The 21,006-nt window shown below is 39.1% G+C and overlaps 1 protein-coding gene across 10 annotated transcripts in view; it reads right to left on the bottom strand.

Moving 5' to 3' along the window:
* Positions 1–2,116: 2,116 nt before the first annotated feature.
* The window catches only part of IQSEC1 (IQ motif and Sec7 domain ArfGEF 1), a 414,894-nt gene continuing 396,004 nt past the window's right edge, over positions 2,117–21,006 (bottom strand). For 6 of the 10 annotated variants that reach the window (XM_056861538.1, XM_056861610.1, XM_056861569.1 and 3 more), the window contains 4 exons: positions 19,220–19,381; positions 17,920–18,096; positions 5,814–5,863; positions 3,860–4,544 (listed from right to left, as the gene is read on the bottom strand). In XM_056861538.1, the coding sequence (XP_056717516.1) occupies positions 3,960–4,544; positions 5,814–5,863; positions 17,920–18,096; positions 19,220–19,381 (974 nt within the window). In that variant the 3' untranslated portion in view covers positions 3,860–3,959. Of the gene's footprint in view, positions 2,493–3,859; positions 4,545–5,813; positions 5,864–8,881; positions 8,948–17,919; positions 18,097–19,219; positions 19,382–21,006 lie in introns of those variants that run through there. The other 4 variants (XR_008933803.1, XM_056861577.1, XM_056861588.1 and 1 more) reach the window with 4 other exon arrangements.

Genomic DNA, 21,006 nt, shown 5'->3' with positions numbered 1-21,006 from the left:
GAAAAAATCCATATGATACAGCGGTTAAAGGACTGGGGAAGGCTTGGGCCAGATTCCCATTCAGTGTCAAAGCTGAGGTCTATTGCCAATTCATGGCTGAACCTACCTTAGAGGATTGCTTACATCTTTTATATGGAATGTTTTTTTTTTAAACACAATGAAATTGCCAAAAACATAAGTGGCATAGTAATTTTATTCATTTAATGTGAAAAATATAACGCTCTTGTAGTTTTATGAAGGATGAGAAACTGTGTGAGTTCAAAGTGATTTATTTGATTTTCCACATAATCACAGTTATAGTTTTACAACGATAAGGAAGGTCTGATACTACTTACAAACAATGCATATTAAAATGAAAGCACTCCTTTCTTCCCAACAGTTACAAAATGGGTCTTGAGCCTCCCATAACAGAAGCTTCTTGTGAGCATGATGTTTCTTGAAGTCTTTTAACAGTCTGCATTCAAGACCTAATTATAACAGTTTAATATAACTCAAAAGCTTGGATTAAGTTCCTAGCAGGGGACAGGTACTATATGCAACCTGAAATTGACTGCAGACTTCTATTAATACTAATTTACACACTATATACAATTTAGAGAATTAGCTATCCCCCCCACTTGGTCCTGTTTCCACTACTTTTTCCCCATCTTATTATTGGTCACCCCCTCCCCTTGATTATATACAGTTACTCATTTTGCAGGCAAGAAGTGATGATATTTTACAACGGAAACAGCAAAATGCATGCTTAACTGCAGAAAATGCACAGCTTTATATGGAACAGCAAGTCAACATGTAGAGAGTCATTGTTTAAATAGCTGCTGACAGTATCTCAGCTCATTTTTAAATCAAGAAACAAGAGGCTTCTGCTGCATGCAGTGCTTGATGGAAAAAACCATTCTACAATGTTATGCTTGAAGACTTCTTTTTAGCAATACAAGACATGTACATCATATTAGGATTACTTTTTTTTACATTGTTGTACATTTCATTCTTAACTTAAAAGGATTAAAACAAATACATATCTGACTATTGTCCCAGAAAAGATATTTTTGCAAGGTCTTTTAGTCTTTCCTTCATTTAATGGTGTAGCTAGGGTTGCTTTCAACTAGCCACACTGTTAAATGACAAGGCAGACACATGATTCAATAGTGCTTTGTGCTGATTTTTAATCAATAAGAAAATCCTAACAAAAGCTATCTGTTTTTGTTCCTTGCTAGAAAATGTTTTTTCTCCAAGAATGCATAGACATTGATTATGATCACTTTCATTTCTTGCTGGCAGTCTAGGAGGTAGTCTGATTGCTCTCCTAAAAAAGCAACGAAATTCTGAAACTTAATGCACGACAGAACATAATTGTTGAAAATAATTATAGAAAGAAAGAATAGGGGAAAAGTCTTAGATATGTTTGGATTGTTCCTATATGTTCCACACGCACATACATAAGACAGACTTTTCAACACAATTCGAGTCTTAGCATATGAATATGGAGCATGTGTAAATATTTGATGTAAGCACGTGTGCTGTGTCAACAGCACAAAATCTTTCATGGAGTTCTGTATACTATCCAAATAAGCAGTATAAATAGATAGGTAATATTTATCTTTTTTTAAAAAGGTGCTGCAGATATTAATGTGTTAAATACAAAATAACCTGACTATCCAGTGCATGTGGCCTTCAGCTTGTTATACAGAATATTAATTGCAAAATAAAGAAGGAAAAAATGCCCACCCTCTGCCTCATCTTTTCTGGAACAACTTATAAATTACAGTTAGACTCTGCTATTGGTACAAAGGTCTGAAGAAAAGCTTACATATTTAAATATGTTATCACTTTACTTCAACTAATATCAACAGTAACACTGATATATTTTGCAAATATACAATACATAGAGTGTAGCCTCAACACTATTAACATTAGATGACATGCAGACAGTTCTATTATCCCTTATAAGAACAAGATTTTTTTTTAACTGCAAGGAACAGAGCCTCAGGGGGGCTGAGATTAGCCCTCATAAAGTAAGCTGCACAATTTAGAACAGCCTGTATGATCATTAAAATTTACTTTCAATTAATGTGAAGTTAATTTATAGGAAACTAAACAGAAAAGGTATTTGCACATGTGAAAAATAGAGGACACATTTAAACAACAGGCTAAACTCTAAGTGGTTGTTTTTGCTTTATGCAAATTAACAAAAATACTTAGTTTATAGTTTTGCTGGTACTCATGGTATAATCCATAGAATGAAGAAGAGGGGGAGAAAAACTAAGCAGGAGGTACTAGGAATAATCCAATACAGAAAAGTCATTTTCACACATCATGTTTATATTCAGAAGCAACAGACATTTTGTTGTTTTACCCATCTCTCACTGGAACTTTTTTCTTTCTTCTTTTAAGCCATATCCACAATTCAGCTGGTGCAGTTCTGCGGTTCCTTTTGTTTCTGCCATTTAGATGTACAGTCCTTGTGACTGATGTGGTTCAAAATGCTGAAACTACAAAGTATGCTCCATGTATAATTTTTTTTAGAAAATAGATTTTGGGAATTTTAAAAAAATCTCATAAGGACTTGCAAATGACTCGGATACAACACATAAGCAACAACAGCACAGTTGGATTTTACGTGACATCTTGCAACTAACTGGACTATGACGGTTTGAGCATAGACTCAGCCTGCTGAGTGCTGGGTAAAACTAACAAATGTGATGAGAATAATGGTGAGGAAATCCTGCCACCAGCACATGGCTACATGGAATTACAGTTATAAAAAAATCTATACTCAGTACTAAAATAAACCTTTAAGTTTCAGAGCACTTATCTATGGAAAAAAATCTGAACTGCAGTGTATTTTCATTGGGTTAAACAGAGGAAGTTATGTTAAAGAGGCAATGCAGCTGAGAAGGATGAATGTATCTCATTTTAAGGTCTGAGATGAATGTTTATGTGGCGTTTGCAAGTACCTTTCACTTAATTCTTCATGTGTATTTTATTAAAATATATATGAATATAAAAGAAATGTGGATTGTGTAAGTTCACAGTTATCACAGCCTTTAAAGTGTCTAAGAATTCGAGTAACCAAAATTTAGAGGCAACCCCAATTAGAGTTGCCTCATGTTGCTACTGTATAGTTACTGCATCTTAACTAGAGTTTGCTTACTTGAAATAGCAGAGCAGTTATAATACTGACTAAGAATATTATCATGTTAATAAAATAAAGATTTATACAAAGCAATATTGGACTACAACAGCTAAACGCTATGGTACTTGGCACATTTTGCAGTGATTGCTTAAAGATTTATTTCCAAGTCCAGAGAACTTTTTAATGAGAACACTGAAATGCCTGGAATTTGTTCTAGTTTTTGGTCTACACTTTCTTACACTGTTCATCTATTATACTGTCCTTCTATCCTGGTAAAGTATATATTGCTAGCTTTGTGAATTTTGCAAAAGTTTTGTTCTAAGCATAAACATTAACTATACAGTATATATATATATATGTATATATTTATATATTTATATTATATAAAGTTTACTTACGTACTTTCATCAACCATATGAGGTCTACTGTTTTTGCCCATTGACAATTAAGGAGCAAGAATGCAACACTTTATTCTATTTCATTTTTTTCTTTTATTTTGAGTTGGTTATATTTTTCATTATGCATTTAAAATTGTCATGGGGATGGAAAAAAAGGTAGCTTAACGTTTTCAGCAAGCAGCATATTTTTCAAGGCTACTGGAGAAAAGGAGGGAGAAGGTTACCACTGAGTTCAACCATTTGACCAGCATTGATCAGGCTAATACAAATTGTTCTATTGAATCCTTAAGGCCAAAGGAGTCAAATAAGTTTCTTCTGGCTTGGATTAAAAAAAGAAAAATCCAGTTTTATAGGCTGCTTCTGCTTCCTCTAAGTGTCTTTACAGATATGTCTAGAGCTACAATTACTGGCAGGGTAGTTTGGTTCTAGACTATTGTGCTGATGCCACTGTGTTTGGACTTAGTGCTGGCTGAAGTAGAAGGGGGAACTGGCTGACCATGGTGATGCGAAGCGTGGGAAGAGTGTGCAGGGTGAAGAGGGGGCAAGGGAGGATGGGGAGCATGGGAATGCTGTGAATGGGAGTGGGGCATGTAAGAATGTTGGGAATGCGCTACGTGCTGGGAATGTGGCACGTGATGGTACTGGTGCGGGTGCTGGATATGCTGGGGTGGGTGATAGTGGTGGTGGTGATGATAAGGGGGTGGATTCTGCATATGACAATACTGAGAATGGTGGGTGTGCACTTGTGCTTGGGTCTGCCCTTCAACTGACCCTGAGTGGTGCATTGCAGAAGAATGCTGTGGGTGCTGCTGATGTGAAATTATGGGGGGGTGCTGAGGCTGCTGTGACGGGCCAGGTGCTAGGTGGCCTTGGGAAGGCTTCCCCCTTTTACTACCAAATAAGGACCCTAGTAGTGAGGAAGAATTAGGCATAGTCTGGTGAGGGCGAGATGGACACTCTCGGGTTGATGTAGCTCTTCGGCGCATATGAGGACTGCTAATGATGGACCCCTAAAAAGAAATTAATAGAAATAAAAATTAAAAAAAAATCTTAAAAATATGTGTAAAAGAAAAAGTTCACAGCGACCATCATGTTTCTTTAAAAACTCATATGGATTATTTGCTATATGATATACATGAGAAATCCTCTCTCTCTATCTGCTAATTTTGCTTTTCAGTGCAAAGCTGGGGCATACATATGCCTGATTTATTTTTTTAAAATGTTGTTCCACCAATGGAAATATTAAACAAGAAAGAGTGATCAATAATCAGTGACCTTTAAGATTTTATTTTATATTTATTTTTTCATTTAAAAAAATATTATTGTCTTATAGTGTATTATCCCCCTCTAGGGAAAAAATACAAAGACATAAAATGAAATAATTATCACATGGCTACTATTCAGACTTTACGCTATATTTTTTCTCTAAGTTTAAATTTAAAAATAATTTTTGAATTGTAAAACAAATGAGTTCTGTTGCTAATAGTTAGATTGAAACCAGGCCTGTCTCTTGCTTTCTGTACAGGGTTGACCTCCTGAGCTATGGCTCAGTATTTCTTACTTTAGCCTTCAGCTGTCTAGTTAGTTTGTGGAGGCTTTTGTTTTCGGTTCAGACAACTAAGGGGTGCAGCAATGGTGAGGCATCATGTACTATATGTAAACTGTAGTCTACCTAATTCAAACACACACACACACAAACCTGCAGGCTGAATTCAAAGACATGAACAGTATATAAATGGTTTGAAGATGAATGAAATCTCATGAAATCCACATTGAATTCATCCGTCCCTTTTGTTTTCTCCTCCCATGCCCTATCTATGCAATTCCATGGTGTCATGACTGCATACATTTTGCAATTTAACTAGAAAATAAGCAATGTGAATGGCTGAGCATGGAGTCAACGGTTTGAGTTAACTATCATACAGCACAAACAGTGTACTGTGCAACAAAGCCCACTGGGCCTTTCAGCGGGAACCAGACTGAAATGGTGGCAGGAGGACACATCATATTCATTTAACCATGCTTGTAGCAACAGGGGGACAAAGGTTAGCTGAAATTAAAAAAAAGCAAAACAAATGGTGTTTGATCTAAACAAGCTGGAAGTCGTGTTTTTTTATTTTAAAAATATGCTAAAAATACAGTGAGTAGCCTTGGCATGCAATTTCTTTGAGGCAGGCAGGTTATATGTTAGAAGAAAACGAGCAAAAAAATATAGTATATAAAAGAAAGGTTTGAAATGCACATCACATCCAGCTAGACATCAGTAACTTCCTACTTACTTCCATATTGCTGTCTAGCGATCCTGCACTGCTGCGACGCCCACGCTTGCCTGCCCAGGACATGCAATACCATAGATTAGAGACTGAGACAAGACCTGGGTGACAAACAGCCGCCTTCCCTGATTCATTGCTAGGGGAGCTTTGGAGCCCGACTGCACATGTTGGGACGGTACAGGGACTATATTTGTAGAAGCACACACTTAAGGTGTAATCACATCCCTCTGAAATATTGGGGAACCTCCCTTCACTTTTAATGAATCAAATTGGCTACTAGGCTAAATTACATGTATGATATAACTGTTCTTTACGGGGAGAAATAGTTGATATTTGGGAATCCTGCTTAACATATACATAAACTATAATATATGCATTGCACTTGAGAGGTAGAATGTATATAAAGGTATAACGTGCAATATTTACAATGGACTGTTTTTGCATTTAGCAGTAAGATACTATTCATTGTTGGCAAGATTTTATATTGTTGTTACTTTAGATTTCTTTTTAAAAGTACTGATGGTAAAAAGCGCCATCAAGTCATAGCCGACTAATGGTAACCCTGTAGGGTTTTCAAGGCAAGAGAGTAACAGAGGTAGTTTTCCATTGCCTGCCTCTATGTAGCAACCGTGGACTTTCTTGGTGATCTCCCATCCAAATACTAAACAGGGCTGACCCTGCTTAGCTTCTGAAATCTGTCAAGATCAAACTTGCCTGGGCCATCCAAGTCAGGGCTTAAAAAATATTACTCAAATATAATTTTAAATTTTTTTAGGTACACTTAAGGTCCTCTAAGGATGGCACAAGCATTTCTCTTCCTCCTTTCAAAGTTATACTAAAGTAAAATTACTGACTTCATATAACCTCCTTTCATGATAAATATAAAGAAAACTAAACTTAATTTTATATATAAACTTGAACACTAGATTTATGGCTAGGTTCTGTTTGTTAACTGTGCAGTGCATATAGATTTTTATATTTCTATAACAGCATAGTATTTGTTACTTTGGGTTATAGTTTCTTAAAGATGGGTGCCAGATCAGATGCCAATCCAACATGCAAACCTGTAGATTGGTAGTTCAGAATCTGACTTGCTTGGAGCATTCTATGAGAACTTAAATTGATATAATAGCTGATCAGCTTTGTCTTATTTTAATTTTAACTTCTGGACAGAACAAGAACAAACATTGTCTAAGCTAACAACCAAGGTGCTCCAATATAGTCTAAATAAAAGAAAACCGCACTAGAATAACTGTTAAACTAAAACCTCAGTTGACCTGCAATTTAATTATTAAACCTGCTGTTTTATGGAGATTATATTCTCTAAATATTTTGAATTCACATGTTCCATACAATTTCCCTTGCAATTCTCAAGCATTTATTCCAGTGCCCTAATAATATAAATAGCTGCTTTCCTAAGGTGAAAGGAATGAAATCCCTTGCTTTCTATATTCCCTTTTACCACTGTCAGAGAGTTTACCTTTACTAGACATCTACAGAGATAAATTGCATGGGAGCAATGGCTACCTACGAATATCCTCTGGACACAATTTCATAAAGGAAGAAAATGGTTATAGTTCTTGTTCACATGTAACTTCTTGTGACTACATGTATACATGTTCACATGTTGCTACATGAGGTACATATACTCATCCACTCTCCAGAAGAAAGGAATGTGTTCCCTTCCCTCAGGGCCTAACTACACTACGGCTGCAATCCTGAAGGAGCTCCTTAGGAGCCGGCGTGACCCTGCACCAGCATAGGTGCTGCCTTATCACGGAATAAAGTGGCACCTACGCTGGCAAGGGGGCAAAAACATCGGCCTTGGAGAGCTGCAGAGCTGTGCCAGCCCCCGCTGCCAGCACAGCCACGCCTGCAGGGAGTTCTCGGAAGGGAAAGCCTATGCTGGTGTGGGGAGGGGGCATTTCAAGGGGTGGAGCTGATGTTTTGGGTAGCGTAGCCTTGCTTAGCTCAATGGGGGCATTTTTGCTTTTTTATCTTGTAAATGCCTTTTTCTTTCCTTTCAGCGGCCAGGAAGCCTCTGAGGAGGCAGTGCAGCTGCACCATTCCCAGCTACCACAGATCTACCCCCCCCCCGCGCTTCAGGAATGGGCTGCCCATGGTTTCCAGATTCACTATAGATGCACCTCTGTTTGGCAGGACCCAGGGTAGACCTGGGAATAGTATATATAGTTGTAGTTAGGTCTTCAGAGACAAAAGAGGAAAAATATCTCATATGGCAACCTGCAGTTTCCCCCTAAGAACTCTCAGAAGAAAGCAGGTATCTCCAGAGCAAATGAACTGTAGTTTGAGTGGCTGCCACTCCCAGATTTGGATATGTAAAGTATCTGTTTCAATCAAATGCCTGAACTCTGAAATAGATCCAAAAAGGACCCAAATTGGGCTTGCACATGCCCACAGCCTCTCTGCTTAACTCCTGAGCTTTAAAGTAATTCCAGTCCACAGCAAAATTAGTTACTGCAACAAATTCTCTAGTCCTTCATTCATCCTATGTTCTTTGAACTGCAATCCTCAAAGATATTTGCTGGAGCAAACATATATGTTAGCTTTCCTGTTACTCGTGATAATAATTCTATATTCAAATCATTATCTGCCATGGTATAAATGCACATATTCTTGTAAAACTGAACAACTGTTTTGTGCAGCATATTTTACTTTAAATTTCTTTTATCACATTTCCCTCTCACTGTAAAATATGAATTCTAGAGATTGCCAAGAAACACTTTGTAATAGAGAGCTAGTGTAGTGGCTGAACCATGAAAGAAAGTCTCCAGTTCACTAAGTAGTTTTAGGCAGGCCATTTAGCCTAAGTTACTTGCCTCCCAAGCTATAATACCTGTCCTGTGATAGTAATACTGACTTGTCTTACAGGGTACTTTTAGGGATTACACGGCAAACTATGACAAATGAACACTCAAAAGCACCTCAAATGCTAAGCATCGTTATAAGGCAATTAATTAATTCATAGCCTATTTTCACTGAATCTTGTCTTCTGGAAAAATTTAGCAAGCGATGATTTGATAATGTACAATTCTTGAAGAACTTGCACTTACATGAGAAGGGTCAGCCCTAGAGCCCTTGTTCTGCACCAGCAACTACTGGCTATTTATTTCTGGCACCTGCGTTATAAGGGAGACTAGGTTAGCATTTATGAAGCAACTGGATAGTACTCCCATGGAATTTAATGGGTAAAAAACTGGGTTCATCCCTGGTTCAGATCCACTCACATTTCCACTCTCTTGATTTGGTTCCATTTCTGACACTAACTTAAGACAAAATTGTCAACGAAAATGCTTGTTCAATCACTTTGAACTACCCTGGAATGTGCAAATCGGGTCCTGAAAGTAAGAAGATCCTCCCAAACAGTGTCTGATCTAGAATAAGGAGCTGCTGTTGAATGGGGAAATTGTGGGAATCGGGCATGTACAGAATTGATTAGGTGCGGCCATCTTTAATCCCAGCTCTTACTAGCATATATGACTACCACATCTTTCAGAACTGTCAGTAATATTTGTCAACAGCATAAATTTCAGTTCTCTTAATACTTTTTCTATCATGACTTCTTCACACAATGAGTAGAGGGTTTGTGGAACTCACTGCCATGAGATGGACTTTGGAAATAGGAGAACTGCACATTCCCAGACCTTCTTTAGGACATTCCTGCAACATTCTGTCTGCGCACTTTACTCTCTTTGCTCTAACATCAGAGCAGAGGCTTAATAAGCCCAAAATAACAATAGGGCTATTCAGTCAGCTAACGTGATGCAGTGGATGGAGTGCTGGACTAGGACTAAGGAAACCAGGCTCAGATCCCTGTTCACTGTGGAGCTCCTTCAGTGACCTTAGGCCAGTAGCATAAACATAGCCTAATACAGCTAATATGACTGCAGTCAGGGAAAAAAAAACGGGGAGAAGAATGATCACGTGCACTGCCTTGAGCTCCCTGGAGGAAAGGTGGGATAAAGGTAGAAAGAATAATCATAATAAATACTGAACCATATATTTGGAATTGCTTATTCAAGGTAACAGCAACATTTTGGTTATAGATATTCAGGTCTAGTTCAGAGTCCTAAGTATTCCTAGTGCAGCCATGTTAGCATTTCTATGGCATTTTATACCTTTTTATATCATATTGTGGGTTTATTTTGCATCTAAAGAGAGAAAGCAGGTAGTACCAGATTCACTTGATATTCAATGGAAGAGAAACACATCAACACTAAGGTTAAGTGGAAAAGAAACTTTTGAGTCTGTTTCCCTAACCCTAGTTTAGATCTTTCAGCTTATTAAAAATATGTTACTGAAATAAGTGAGGTGTGTTACTTTAAAGGTTATTCTATTGTAGGCATTGCCTGTAATCTTACAGGCAAACCCCAAGAGTAAGGAGAAAACCAACAAAGCTGACAAGTATGGGGGGGGGGGGGAGAGCTAACTGCATGCTACACTGTTTAGAGGTCCGCCTCAGGTCCTATCAAGCAGATGTGCACTGAAAGTTATCTATTGAAACTTCAGACACTCAGGTGTACGGGGCCTAAAGATGTAAAAATGTTGAAGCAACTGAATTGAACTGAAAAACTGAATTGAAAAATATCCAGTTAAAAGAAACAAAAATGGAAATTTTGGGGGGAAACTGCAATATTTACTTTCCTATAAAACCTAAGCTAACGTGTTGCCTTAGCAAAATAAAATGCATCATATAACTGCATTAATTGGTATATTTATGGAATTTAAATATAAATGCCTTAGTTTTCTGCAAGTAATATTGCAAATATAACCAATACTAAAGAGAGTGTTGCAAACTGCTACACCCATGCTATCTTAGCATATTTCACTCTTTCCAAAGACCATTCATTCATAAGATTTTATTCAGAGCTCACTAAAATTTCCCAGTTTTTCAGCTGGAAAAATGGGGGGGAAATAACCTAGTCTTCAGACTTTCATGCTATAAATTTTGAGTAAATATCTTCAGAAGCATTCCACAAATGTTGAAAGAAAAAATGTTTTAAAGGACTTTTTTCAATGTTCCCCAAATTTCTCAAGTTTTCATTGGAACAAGTGAATGCTACACATTTTGAGTGAGTAAAACCTTATACTCATTTCAAAGCATTTCAAAGAAAAAAATCAAACGAACTCGAGAAAAGTAATAAAAAAACCTGAATTGTTTCTATCCCACCCACCTCAAGCCAGCCCTTCACATTTTGAAGGTCCGATAAAGACCACAGGGAGAGGGGACTTAATCCTCTCCTTTGCTGACATGAAATGGTCCCAGGGGAACCACTATTTGCCCTGTCAGTGAAACATACATCTTTCTAAAATAAGTGGCTCCCGGGGCCTTTTCAAATCAAGGAAATGGGGTGGAGTAGTTTATATCCTGCCTCCAAATTAGGCCCCCATACACCTGCGAATTTCCTGGATCACATCTGCATGATAGGTTTTGGGGTGGGCACAAGGCCAACCCATAGACACTGTAATGTGCAGCAGTGGCGTAGCGTGGGTTGTCAGCACCCGGGGCAAGGCAAGTAATTTGCGCCCCCTAACCCGTGGATTTTAGCACTCGAGTCTCTTCCACTAGATTAGTTAAAGAAGAAGGGGCAGGACAAAGAGAATGAATATTCAGGACTGCTGAGTAGGATTATGTGGATGTGATCTTTAGTTTGAATATGAATAATCTTTCAGAAATACAATTGGGTGGGAGGGGCTGCAAGGGTAGACATGGGTAGACAGTGAAGGGGAGATTTCGTAACAAGTGAAATGGCATATGTCGGGAAGTTTTGTCTACTTTCACATAACATTTAGAAGTAAATGTCTTTTTAGAGAAAAGTAAGACTGTTGTGCTGCCCTAGAGAACTGAATTTTTTCTCAACGTGATGAAAAAGAACATTTGAACTTGCAGCACAGTCATCATGCCCTTTTAACACTACAACATAAGTTATGTAATTGGCATATGTTTCAGTGTTTCCCAGCTTCCCTGTGAGATGAGCAAACATTTTGTTTTGCAGATGGAAAAAGTAATACACAAGAAAGTCCTGATAATGAGATTGTCAAAGTACCTACAACTTGATAGCAAGCCAAAACCTCTTCCATGCTGCACAAGTGATCTGGGTAAGTTACTGAAGTACCAACATCAATTACAAAGGTGCATTTATCTTTTAAAAACCATTAACAACCACTGAAAATAAATCTAACCAAACTATCTAGCTAAACTAAGCAAATAACCCCAGAAATGATGGACTGTTACAGTATTTTAAATATATCCTAATGTATTGTGGGAGTATTCAGAAACATCCAAAGCATAGTAAGAAGCATCCAGCTGAGAGGACATGGGAGAATTGGTTGGGTGGCTATAATATCGACATAGCTGTTGTCATCCAAGTTCAGCTTGAAAAGGACCAGGCATTATTTACATACTTAAGACATCATCCATATGGCGTATGCTGAATAAGCAGGGCTGGCTTGGTTAAGTACAATAAAAACTTTGGTTGTGGGCTGCACTGGATCTAGAGCTGGCTTGGGATAGGGAGAACCAGCAGCTCTGGTCACAGTGTATGGGGCCAATGCACTCCCAGTGGGCCTCTGATTTTTAAAGTGTCTGGTGATACATTACAGGTAGGAGGCTGTGCTGCAACTTTTAACAGCCCAGGCAAATGCACTAAAAGGCGTGCACATTTTGCCATGCATGTAACTGGGGGCCATGCCTGAGACGCAGAGCAGGCCGTAGTTTAAATGGCCAGAGAGGTGGAGATTCCAGGGGAGGTCCTGGAAAAGGCTCCCAGTGCAATTCAGTTTACAGCCCTTAAGTTGTGGCCGGAGCCCAATAGATTAGATCCTGTTTATTGTTGGCAGGATTTCTTACAAAGCTTCAACCGAGTTTCTTTTTAGAGGCAAGCCCACCTAGATGGTCAGGATTTCCAGGTCCAATTGGACGCTGCTGGGGGGGGGGGGCATGGATTGGGATATATTTTCTGGGCCATTGATGTGTGCAGAGATGGCTTCCTAGTTGGCAGCAGAAATGTTTGCTGCGCGATTTGATGTTTTTAGAACTTTTTCAGATAGAGGTGGCAATCTCTTTGTGGGGCGGTGCAATGAGGAATTCTGAGGTCCTTTTCTGGTATGACAATGCTGCCATGATGCAGGTTATCAATGGCCAGTCATTGCGCAGCCCGAGGGTGATGCATTTAGCCAGGGAATTAGTGCTGCTGTGCCTGCAGTTTAATATTCTTTTTAAGATGCAGCATGTGCCTGGTCTTGATAATGGCATAGTGGACACACTGTCTTTTTTCCAGGAGCAGCGCTTCCGGGAGATGGTGCTTGGGGCAGAGAGCAAACCTCTCCAATGCCCGAGAGCCTGTAGTGGCTTGGGCAGTTGAGGCCCAAAGAGCATTGACATTATCCCAGGCTCCAAGCACAAGGGCAGCTTATGTAAGGCAGGTACAAGAATTTGTAAGCTTCAGAAGATAGGTAGGTCTGGGGCCGCAGTGGCCTTTACCAGTTGAATATGTCCAGCAATTTTTGGTGGCCTTAAAGGCCTGTGGTTTGGCAATTAAAACTCTGAAGTCATACCAAGCAGCACTGGCATTTGAGGCAAATGTGGCAGGCTGGGCAGAAGCTGGGCAGCTCTCTGCACATACGGATATGCAGGTGGTGATATGCAAGGCTGCCGGAAATACTGGCTGAGTTTGGAGACAGGGTGGATCTGTACAGAATGGATTCCATGCAGATGCTGAGCATAGCCTGCCTTCAAATTCATCAGTTTATTGAAATAAGCGTTGACGTAGATCAGCTATTTATGTAAGTTGAATACAGTTAAACAGACGAACTAGTTGAACACATGCTTGGTGTCTTGTGTCTTCATTTGGGGGGTGTCAGGGCAAAGAAACAACACTGCCCTTTGTGCCTCTTCTGCCAGCAGAGCAGCAATGACAGGAGAGGGACAAGAGACCACCCCCTTCTCCCTTCTCAGTGCAGCCAAGACATCAGAAGAAACTTCGGTGGCCTTAACAGCTTACATACAAAAGAAATTTAAACCAGTATATAAACATAAGAACGCACTACATATTCCTTTAACCTTCAAACTGAAAATGAAAAATCTTTTGTTATATTGATGAGAAGGACATCTGGTTTTAGCCACAACTTGGGGGTGGCGGGGAATCAAACTTGAATTAGGATACTAATGAAAATCTTTTTTGTTAAGTCATATTAAATTTTTACCATACATCTGTATGAGACATAATATATCAGGGGTGTCGAACTCATTTGTTAGGAGGGCCAGATATGACATAAATGTCACTTGGTTGGGCTGGGCCATGCGCACATAAATAAATAAACAAATAAATAAAGGCGGGAGGGAGAGAAAGAAAGAAGGGGAGAAAGAAAGAAAGAAAGAAAGAAAGAAAAAGAAAGAAAGAAAGAAAGAAAGAAAGAAAGAAAGAAAGAAAAAGAAAGAAAGAAAGAAAGAAAGAAAGAAAGAAAGAAAGAAAGAAAGAAAGAAAGAAAGAAAGAAAGAAAGAAAGAAAGAAAGAGGGACGGAGGGAGGGACGGAGGGAGGGAAAGTGAGAGGGAAAGGAAGAGGGGGAGAAAGAAAGAAAGAAAGAGAAAGAAAGAGGGAGGGGAGAGAAAGAAAAAAAGACAGAGAACGAATGATCAAAAGAAAGAAAAGGGGAGAGAGGGGGACAGAAAAAAAGAAAAGAAAAAAGCCTCCCACACACACACACAGACGCACTAGCGGCCCAGCGCAACCGCAGGACAGCCTGTGCCCCACCCCTGGCCGTGGCAACGGGCCAGCGAACCTGTGCGACCGCGGAAAGGCCTGCGCCCCACCCCCGGCCGCACCCGCGGGCCTGAGCAACCGTGGGAAGGCCTGCTCCCTACCCCCGGCCACGTCAGCGGGACCACAGCCCAGCACGACCACGGGAAGGCCTCAGCGTGACTGGGCAGAAACCTTCCCCACTCCCTCCCTGGCCGTGCATGGGCCCCAGGAAGCCCAGAAAAGGCATGGGGAGGGGGAAAATGGGGACTAGGTTCCTCGGCTCCGGGGGCCGGTTAAAAGCCCTCCGGGGGCCGGATCCGGCCTGCGGGCCGCATGTTTGACACCCCTGTAATATATAATGAGACCTGTTCACTTAACCCTATTTGGATATTTGATAATATATAATGAACCTATGTTATCACCCTATATTCCATAGCAGAACACTGCCCCTTTGGCTTTAACCTGATAGTAATCTTCCTGATTTTTTTTAATGGTAAAATGAGGGTACTGTGTTAACCAAGAACTTTTGGAATTTGCCTTTATTATAATAAATTCATTCATAATATCTTGAATCCTTGGTATATAACTTTTGGAATAATTCCTATAAAATGAAAAATGTTAGGCTAGAAGATACTGGACTGGTTCAATCAATCTTTCAGTGGAAGGTACTTGTGGACATACATCTTTGTAACAATCTCCCCGAACCCTGGGAAAGGTGATGACTTGGGTTGGCTGGACAACCACACCACTTGGACAGGGATGGAGTTGGGAGGCAGATAGGAAGGCCAATGTCATCAGAGCTACAATGACAGGAAGAGGAGGAGAAGGCATCCTCAGTGCAGCCTCCCTCCCCGGCAAATCCATGTGGCTATTAGTTCATGCAGGACACGTGACTCTAGGAATCAATCTTCCTAGGGTCAGAAAGGACTGCTGGGGAGAGGGGAACACCAGAAAGATCCATGATCTTTGTGACCACAGATTGCTGTAGCCTGAATTATTCTCACATTTTTCTTAGATCCCATAAATGGAAGATACCCACACTAGACTAAACGTTCTCTTAACGGGGGGAACTTCTGCCAGTGTAACAGAATTTTTCCTGCCTTCCCATCCTGCTGCAGCTCAAAATGTTACCCAATGACCCTGGGGAACAAGAACCCCCAGAAAAAGCACAAGGGGCAAATCGGGCATCTGCAGTGGGAAGGGGGAAATTGGCAGAATTTGCCCCCTTCCGTTAATAGAAAATGTAGTCTGGATCTATCCTAATGTTTTTGAAGTATTTATCACCCTTGTATCATTTCCACAGCATTTTTTCATCATAGAAGGTGTTTTATCTCTCAAAATTGTATAGATGACACTTTCTATTAGAACGATTTCATATGTTTTTGAACCCCTATGGAAATAATTCCAAAAGCCAAACTACAAAAACCAAAGAATGTCAGACTTGACTCTGTTTCTATAATTATCAATTGGGAAGATCTATCTGTATTTTACTAATTAAAATCAGTCTGCAAATGTGTATTGTTTTAAACTGCACTGCACAAGTCTAAACAGACACTCTCCAGAATTATAAACTAAATTAAATATTAAAATTAAGTTTAGTGGGGTTTAACACATTGATTGCTTAAACCCTTCAGCCTGATACCTACATTCCACTATAGAAATAATTGTCAGCAGTGAATATGTCAACAGAAGGTGTGTTGCTGACACATGAAATGTTTTAATGATTGTGAAGAATTCATTTCGTGTAAGTGTAACAAAACCTCCAAATGAATTCAGCTACATGATAATGTCTGAAATAAGGGAATGCAAAGCTCCTAGAAGGATGAAAACTGTTAATTGGGAATCAAGTCAAGTCAAAGGTACATTAGTGAAATTCCTGTTTCTAAAAATGAATGCTGCCATTCTCAATGAAAAAGGAAAAACAAAACAATAGAATGAACCCATTCTTACATGAAGCTTAATAATGATGACTGAGGCCTCATCCAATACCTATTCAAATGCAAATTTTTAATAAAAACCCTAAATTAGAAGGTTGATTCAGTAAAAAATTTACACAGGTGTTGTCCCATGCAAAGAATTAACCAATTAAAAGTAGTCACTGAATTGCCCCCTAGAGCAAATGGATTAAAAAAATAACAAAAAATATGATTAGCTAAACAGAAAGTAAACCAGTTTGGTAAAAATAAAGGTGTATGTGTAACTTTAGATGCACAGAAAGACACATGCATATAATTACACATACTGCATATGCAGATTTACAAATAGATTACTATAACAGAGTTAAAAGCTCCTTTTTACTGCTACATTAAATCTCATACTGGCATTAAAGGAACCACTATACTTTAAAGAGATAGCTACACTTCAGTTTATACAGAAGTCAGAAGAATAAAAGGTAGATAAAACTTTGATCAATTTGCTAGTGGTTGTTAAAGTATAATTCAGCATGGTGTGCATGGTGTTACAAACAGAGCAACAATACCAGCAATAGCAGGAATCAACAGTGCCCTAATATTCTGCGCACATAGCTGAAGTTTATTTGTTTGATATTTGAAATACACCAGGGCATTGGTTTCCCATAATAATAGCAGAGGCCACATGTCTAAGTTCTGCATATACAGGTGAAATGTAGTGCTTGGTAATTTAGAATGCATACATTTCAAAGCCAGTATACAACAACTATAATTTTCAATATAGTATTTTAAACTTCCCCCACCATCCAGGTAAGTTAAAATTTTAGGCCAAATATAGAGGTGAAATTACTACTTTGCCAAAATACTTTTCACATGATGAGGCCAACAGCAGTATACGTATGCCACAGTTTCAGCAAAATCTAGATTCTATATTGTGAACAATATAATAAAGTAGCATCAGTCACACACTATGATTTATGTTTTTCTAGATAAGAATTTAGCAGGGCTTCACTCAATTTCATTCATCAGTATACTACATGGATACACATAAACATAAAATGCACAGAAAGCAGCCAGTACACAATGATTTTGATGGGTTTTCTCCTAATGACAATAACGTAACAGAAGAAAACAATGAAGAAAGGAAGCAAAACTAAGCAAATTACTCCTAGCATTGTACCTAGCATGAACTTACAAGTTTCCTCTGTCTTCTTTCTCCTTTAAAAGTATATATAGAAAGCTACAACAGTTTAATGTTTTCAAATGTATTTTTTGAAAAAAGGGGGGGACGACAAAAAAACCACATTAAGAAAACCACACATTTAACACTCCAACTTTAAATTTTTAGGTTGTCATATTCCCAGATTAGTATTTTAATGTGTCTGTATTAAACCTCACTGTCTTTATTCATTTAACAATGAAGAAATATGAAACCTACCTGCTTCAGAGAGATCTCTAAGGGAGCTACTGAGTGCACTCCTCTTCAGTCCCTCCCCTGTGGCATAGCTGTCATCAAGGCAGGCTCGGTTCAACGTTCCGTTGCCGGACTCTTTTTTCAGGCTAGAACACTGAGACATACTCGGTCGCACGACACCTTTCTGCTTTTCTAGCTCAGCTGAAAAAGAATACAAGTGTACTGTTAATACCTACTGAGTATAAAGCAGTATCTTTTTGAGCGGTTATTTAGGATTCCTGTCCTCCTGGCTTTTACATACGGTTGCCAACCTCCAGGTACTAGCCAGAGATCTCCTATTACAACTGATCTCCAGCTAATAGAGATCAGTTCACCTGGAGAAAATGGCCGCTTTGGCAATTGGATTCCTTGGCATTGAAGTCCCTCCCCTCCCCAAACCCCGCCCTCCTAAGGCACCACCCCTAAAACCTCCCGCCAGTGGCAACCCTACTCTTACACTTGCAACACATTAATGTATGGATTTCTTAAGGTCTGGTGGTTAGTAAACAAAAATGAACTGCTTTTGTATTTTTTAAACTGGTACTCAGACCAATGAGGGCTGATTATCAGAGCAAATCCTTCTGCCAGGCTAGAGGTGAGCATCCCACTTATGCACATAGTCACAGTCAGATATAACACTTGAAAACAAAGTCAGAGTCCATGGAGTGACATGGATGCCCTTGGGCCAACATGCATGCTCCCGCAGAGGAACATGCAATGTGTCAGCGCCTAGTAATATACTCTGGTTATTTAGAACAGCAATTTTATCTCCACTACCACTCAAACCACTCATCTTGAGATGCTTTTCTAAACTGAATGACAACAAAAAGATTAATGTGTAGTTAAAATAGACACCAAAGTAACAGACATTTAAAAAAAACCTTGGGAATGACACTGACCATGCTACCAGCTGCCAAGAAAAAAAAACCTTTATGAAATCATTATTTATAGTACAGAACACCAACAAACATGCCAGGTAGGATATATTCTTATATTTATACCAGCTTTTGGAGCATCCCTTATAATTTACCCCCCCAAAAAAGGGAGAGGAGACAGACGAAGGGCCATTGATCAGTTTACTTCATTAAGGTTGACAAATATGTGGAAAATGGAGTTGCTGAAGACTGAAGACAAAGCTGTGTCATTTTTTTCCATTTCCAATGTGGCCCTGCTTTTCAGGTGAGAGTTTAACTATTTAAAAAAAGAAACTTATTTTTTTGCCATACAATATTTACCTACCACAATTAATATTTAAGCACTCTACTATAAGTTCCTTCGTACTTACACTCTATTCTGTGCTTTTCCATTTCTTGCACCTCTGCAATTGATTCCCTTAGATCATCTGTAAATTTTTTTCTATCCTGAGGATTCGGTGCATTGAAATTTATCAGAACTTTTATATCTGCTCCTGGAACAGCTGATGTGAGCCGAATGCCATTTGGATAATCTAGAAGGTAGTAAAAATTGTGAAGGTTCCTCCTCAATTTCCCCCCTACATTTTCTAAATACGAAAAAAATCACCTCGGTTAAAGGCTCTCATTTTCACATTTATACTGCTTTTTTCCCCTTGAAAACATTTATTCATTGAACATTCATTCAGAGGTGACTACAAAATTAAACCTTAACATTTCTAATACAATTATACATAGGAATGGCCCCTAAAGTGCCTTTCTGCTTTCAAATGGACTCCCTCCATCTGCTGAAAAACAACTTTGGATCACACATTGACTTCCAGTTTATAGTGCCTTACTGGTTGGCTCAGAAACGATAGAACTTGTTTGCAAGATAACTGTGCACCAACACAAATATATAGTATACAAGTGTTTAAGCTTAATGTGATCATTACTTCTAATTCTTGACTGACCATGAACAATAAAAATAAAAAAGACACTTGACAGCAAATAAAGAACTCTTAAAAATTTAAATCTAATAAAAATTAATGAACTGTGGGTTTGATTTCTCACCCAGTTAGCAACAGGAATTTCAGTTCTGAGAAAGATAAAGAACTGAATAAGAAAAGCATCATAACACATTTATTTATTGCCTCAATAGGCAAATGGTGTCCTCTGGGCTATTTTGAATCAGGAAAATGGCATGGGAGATCGCAGAAACCCCTTCCTTCCCCTGTGCCATATTCCTAATCTGAATTAGGTAAAGGTCCCCTGTGCAAGCACTGGGTCATTCCTGACCCATGGGGTGATGTCACATCCCGATGTTTACTAGGCAGACTTTGTTTACAGGGTGGTTTGCCAGTGCCTTCCCCAGTCATCTTCCCTTTACCCCCAGCAAGTTGGGTACTCATTTTATCAACCTCGGATGGAAGGCTGAGTCAACCTTGAGCCGGCTACCTGAAACCAACTTCCATCGGGACTGAACTCAGGTTGTGAGCAGAGCTTGGACTGCAGTACTGCAGTTTACCACTCTGCACCATGGGGCTCCTTACAATCTGAATTAGGGACCTGCAAATTTGGGAAATAAGTTTGCAGCAAGGAACTCCCTGGTACTGTTTGACTGCTTTAACACAATCATATCAGGGAACCCGGACACAATGCATGAAATGTTGTAATGTGTAGTTTAGGCCTAGAAAGGCAATCCCAATAGTTTCAATTTTACTGTTTATATTTAAGAAAAATATACTTGTAAACAGGGTAGCACAGTATCCTTTGTCTTCAGGACCCTATATGTTATGTAATGTTAGCTACCCTACAATTCACGCAGTAAAGCAGATTTCATTATTCCATGCATCTAAAGTTGCTTTATATGTTGGGAGTAACAATGATTATTGTCAAGGCATTTAATTAAAACCCAGTGATAATGAAGGATGAAATAGCTGTAACAAATCAAACTGCATTTGCATTCTTGAGCACTAGCAGCTGAACATCTGGAAGTCTCTACCAAGTGGTAACAGCTCCAACAAGAACTCTCCGACAGCTGGTAACTCTCTGCCATGTAAGTTTTTTTTTTAAATGTAGATGTTTAATATCCCTAAACAGGGAAAGCTTGACATTATGCACACACACAAAAACCCAAAAAACAAAAACCAGCAGTTTTCTGTACCACTTGAAAGTAAGC

Source organism: Euleptes europaea, chromosome 1, assembly GCF_029931775.1.
Source record: "Euleptes europaea isolate rEulEur1 chromosome 1, rEulEur1.hap1, whole genome shotgun sequence".
NCBI lineage: Eukaryota > Metazoa > Chordata > Lepidosauria > Squamata > Sphaerodactylidae > Euleptes > Euleptes europaea.
This window is presented reverse-complemented; position numbering and strand designations above follow the sequence as displayed.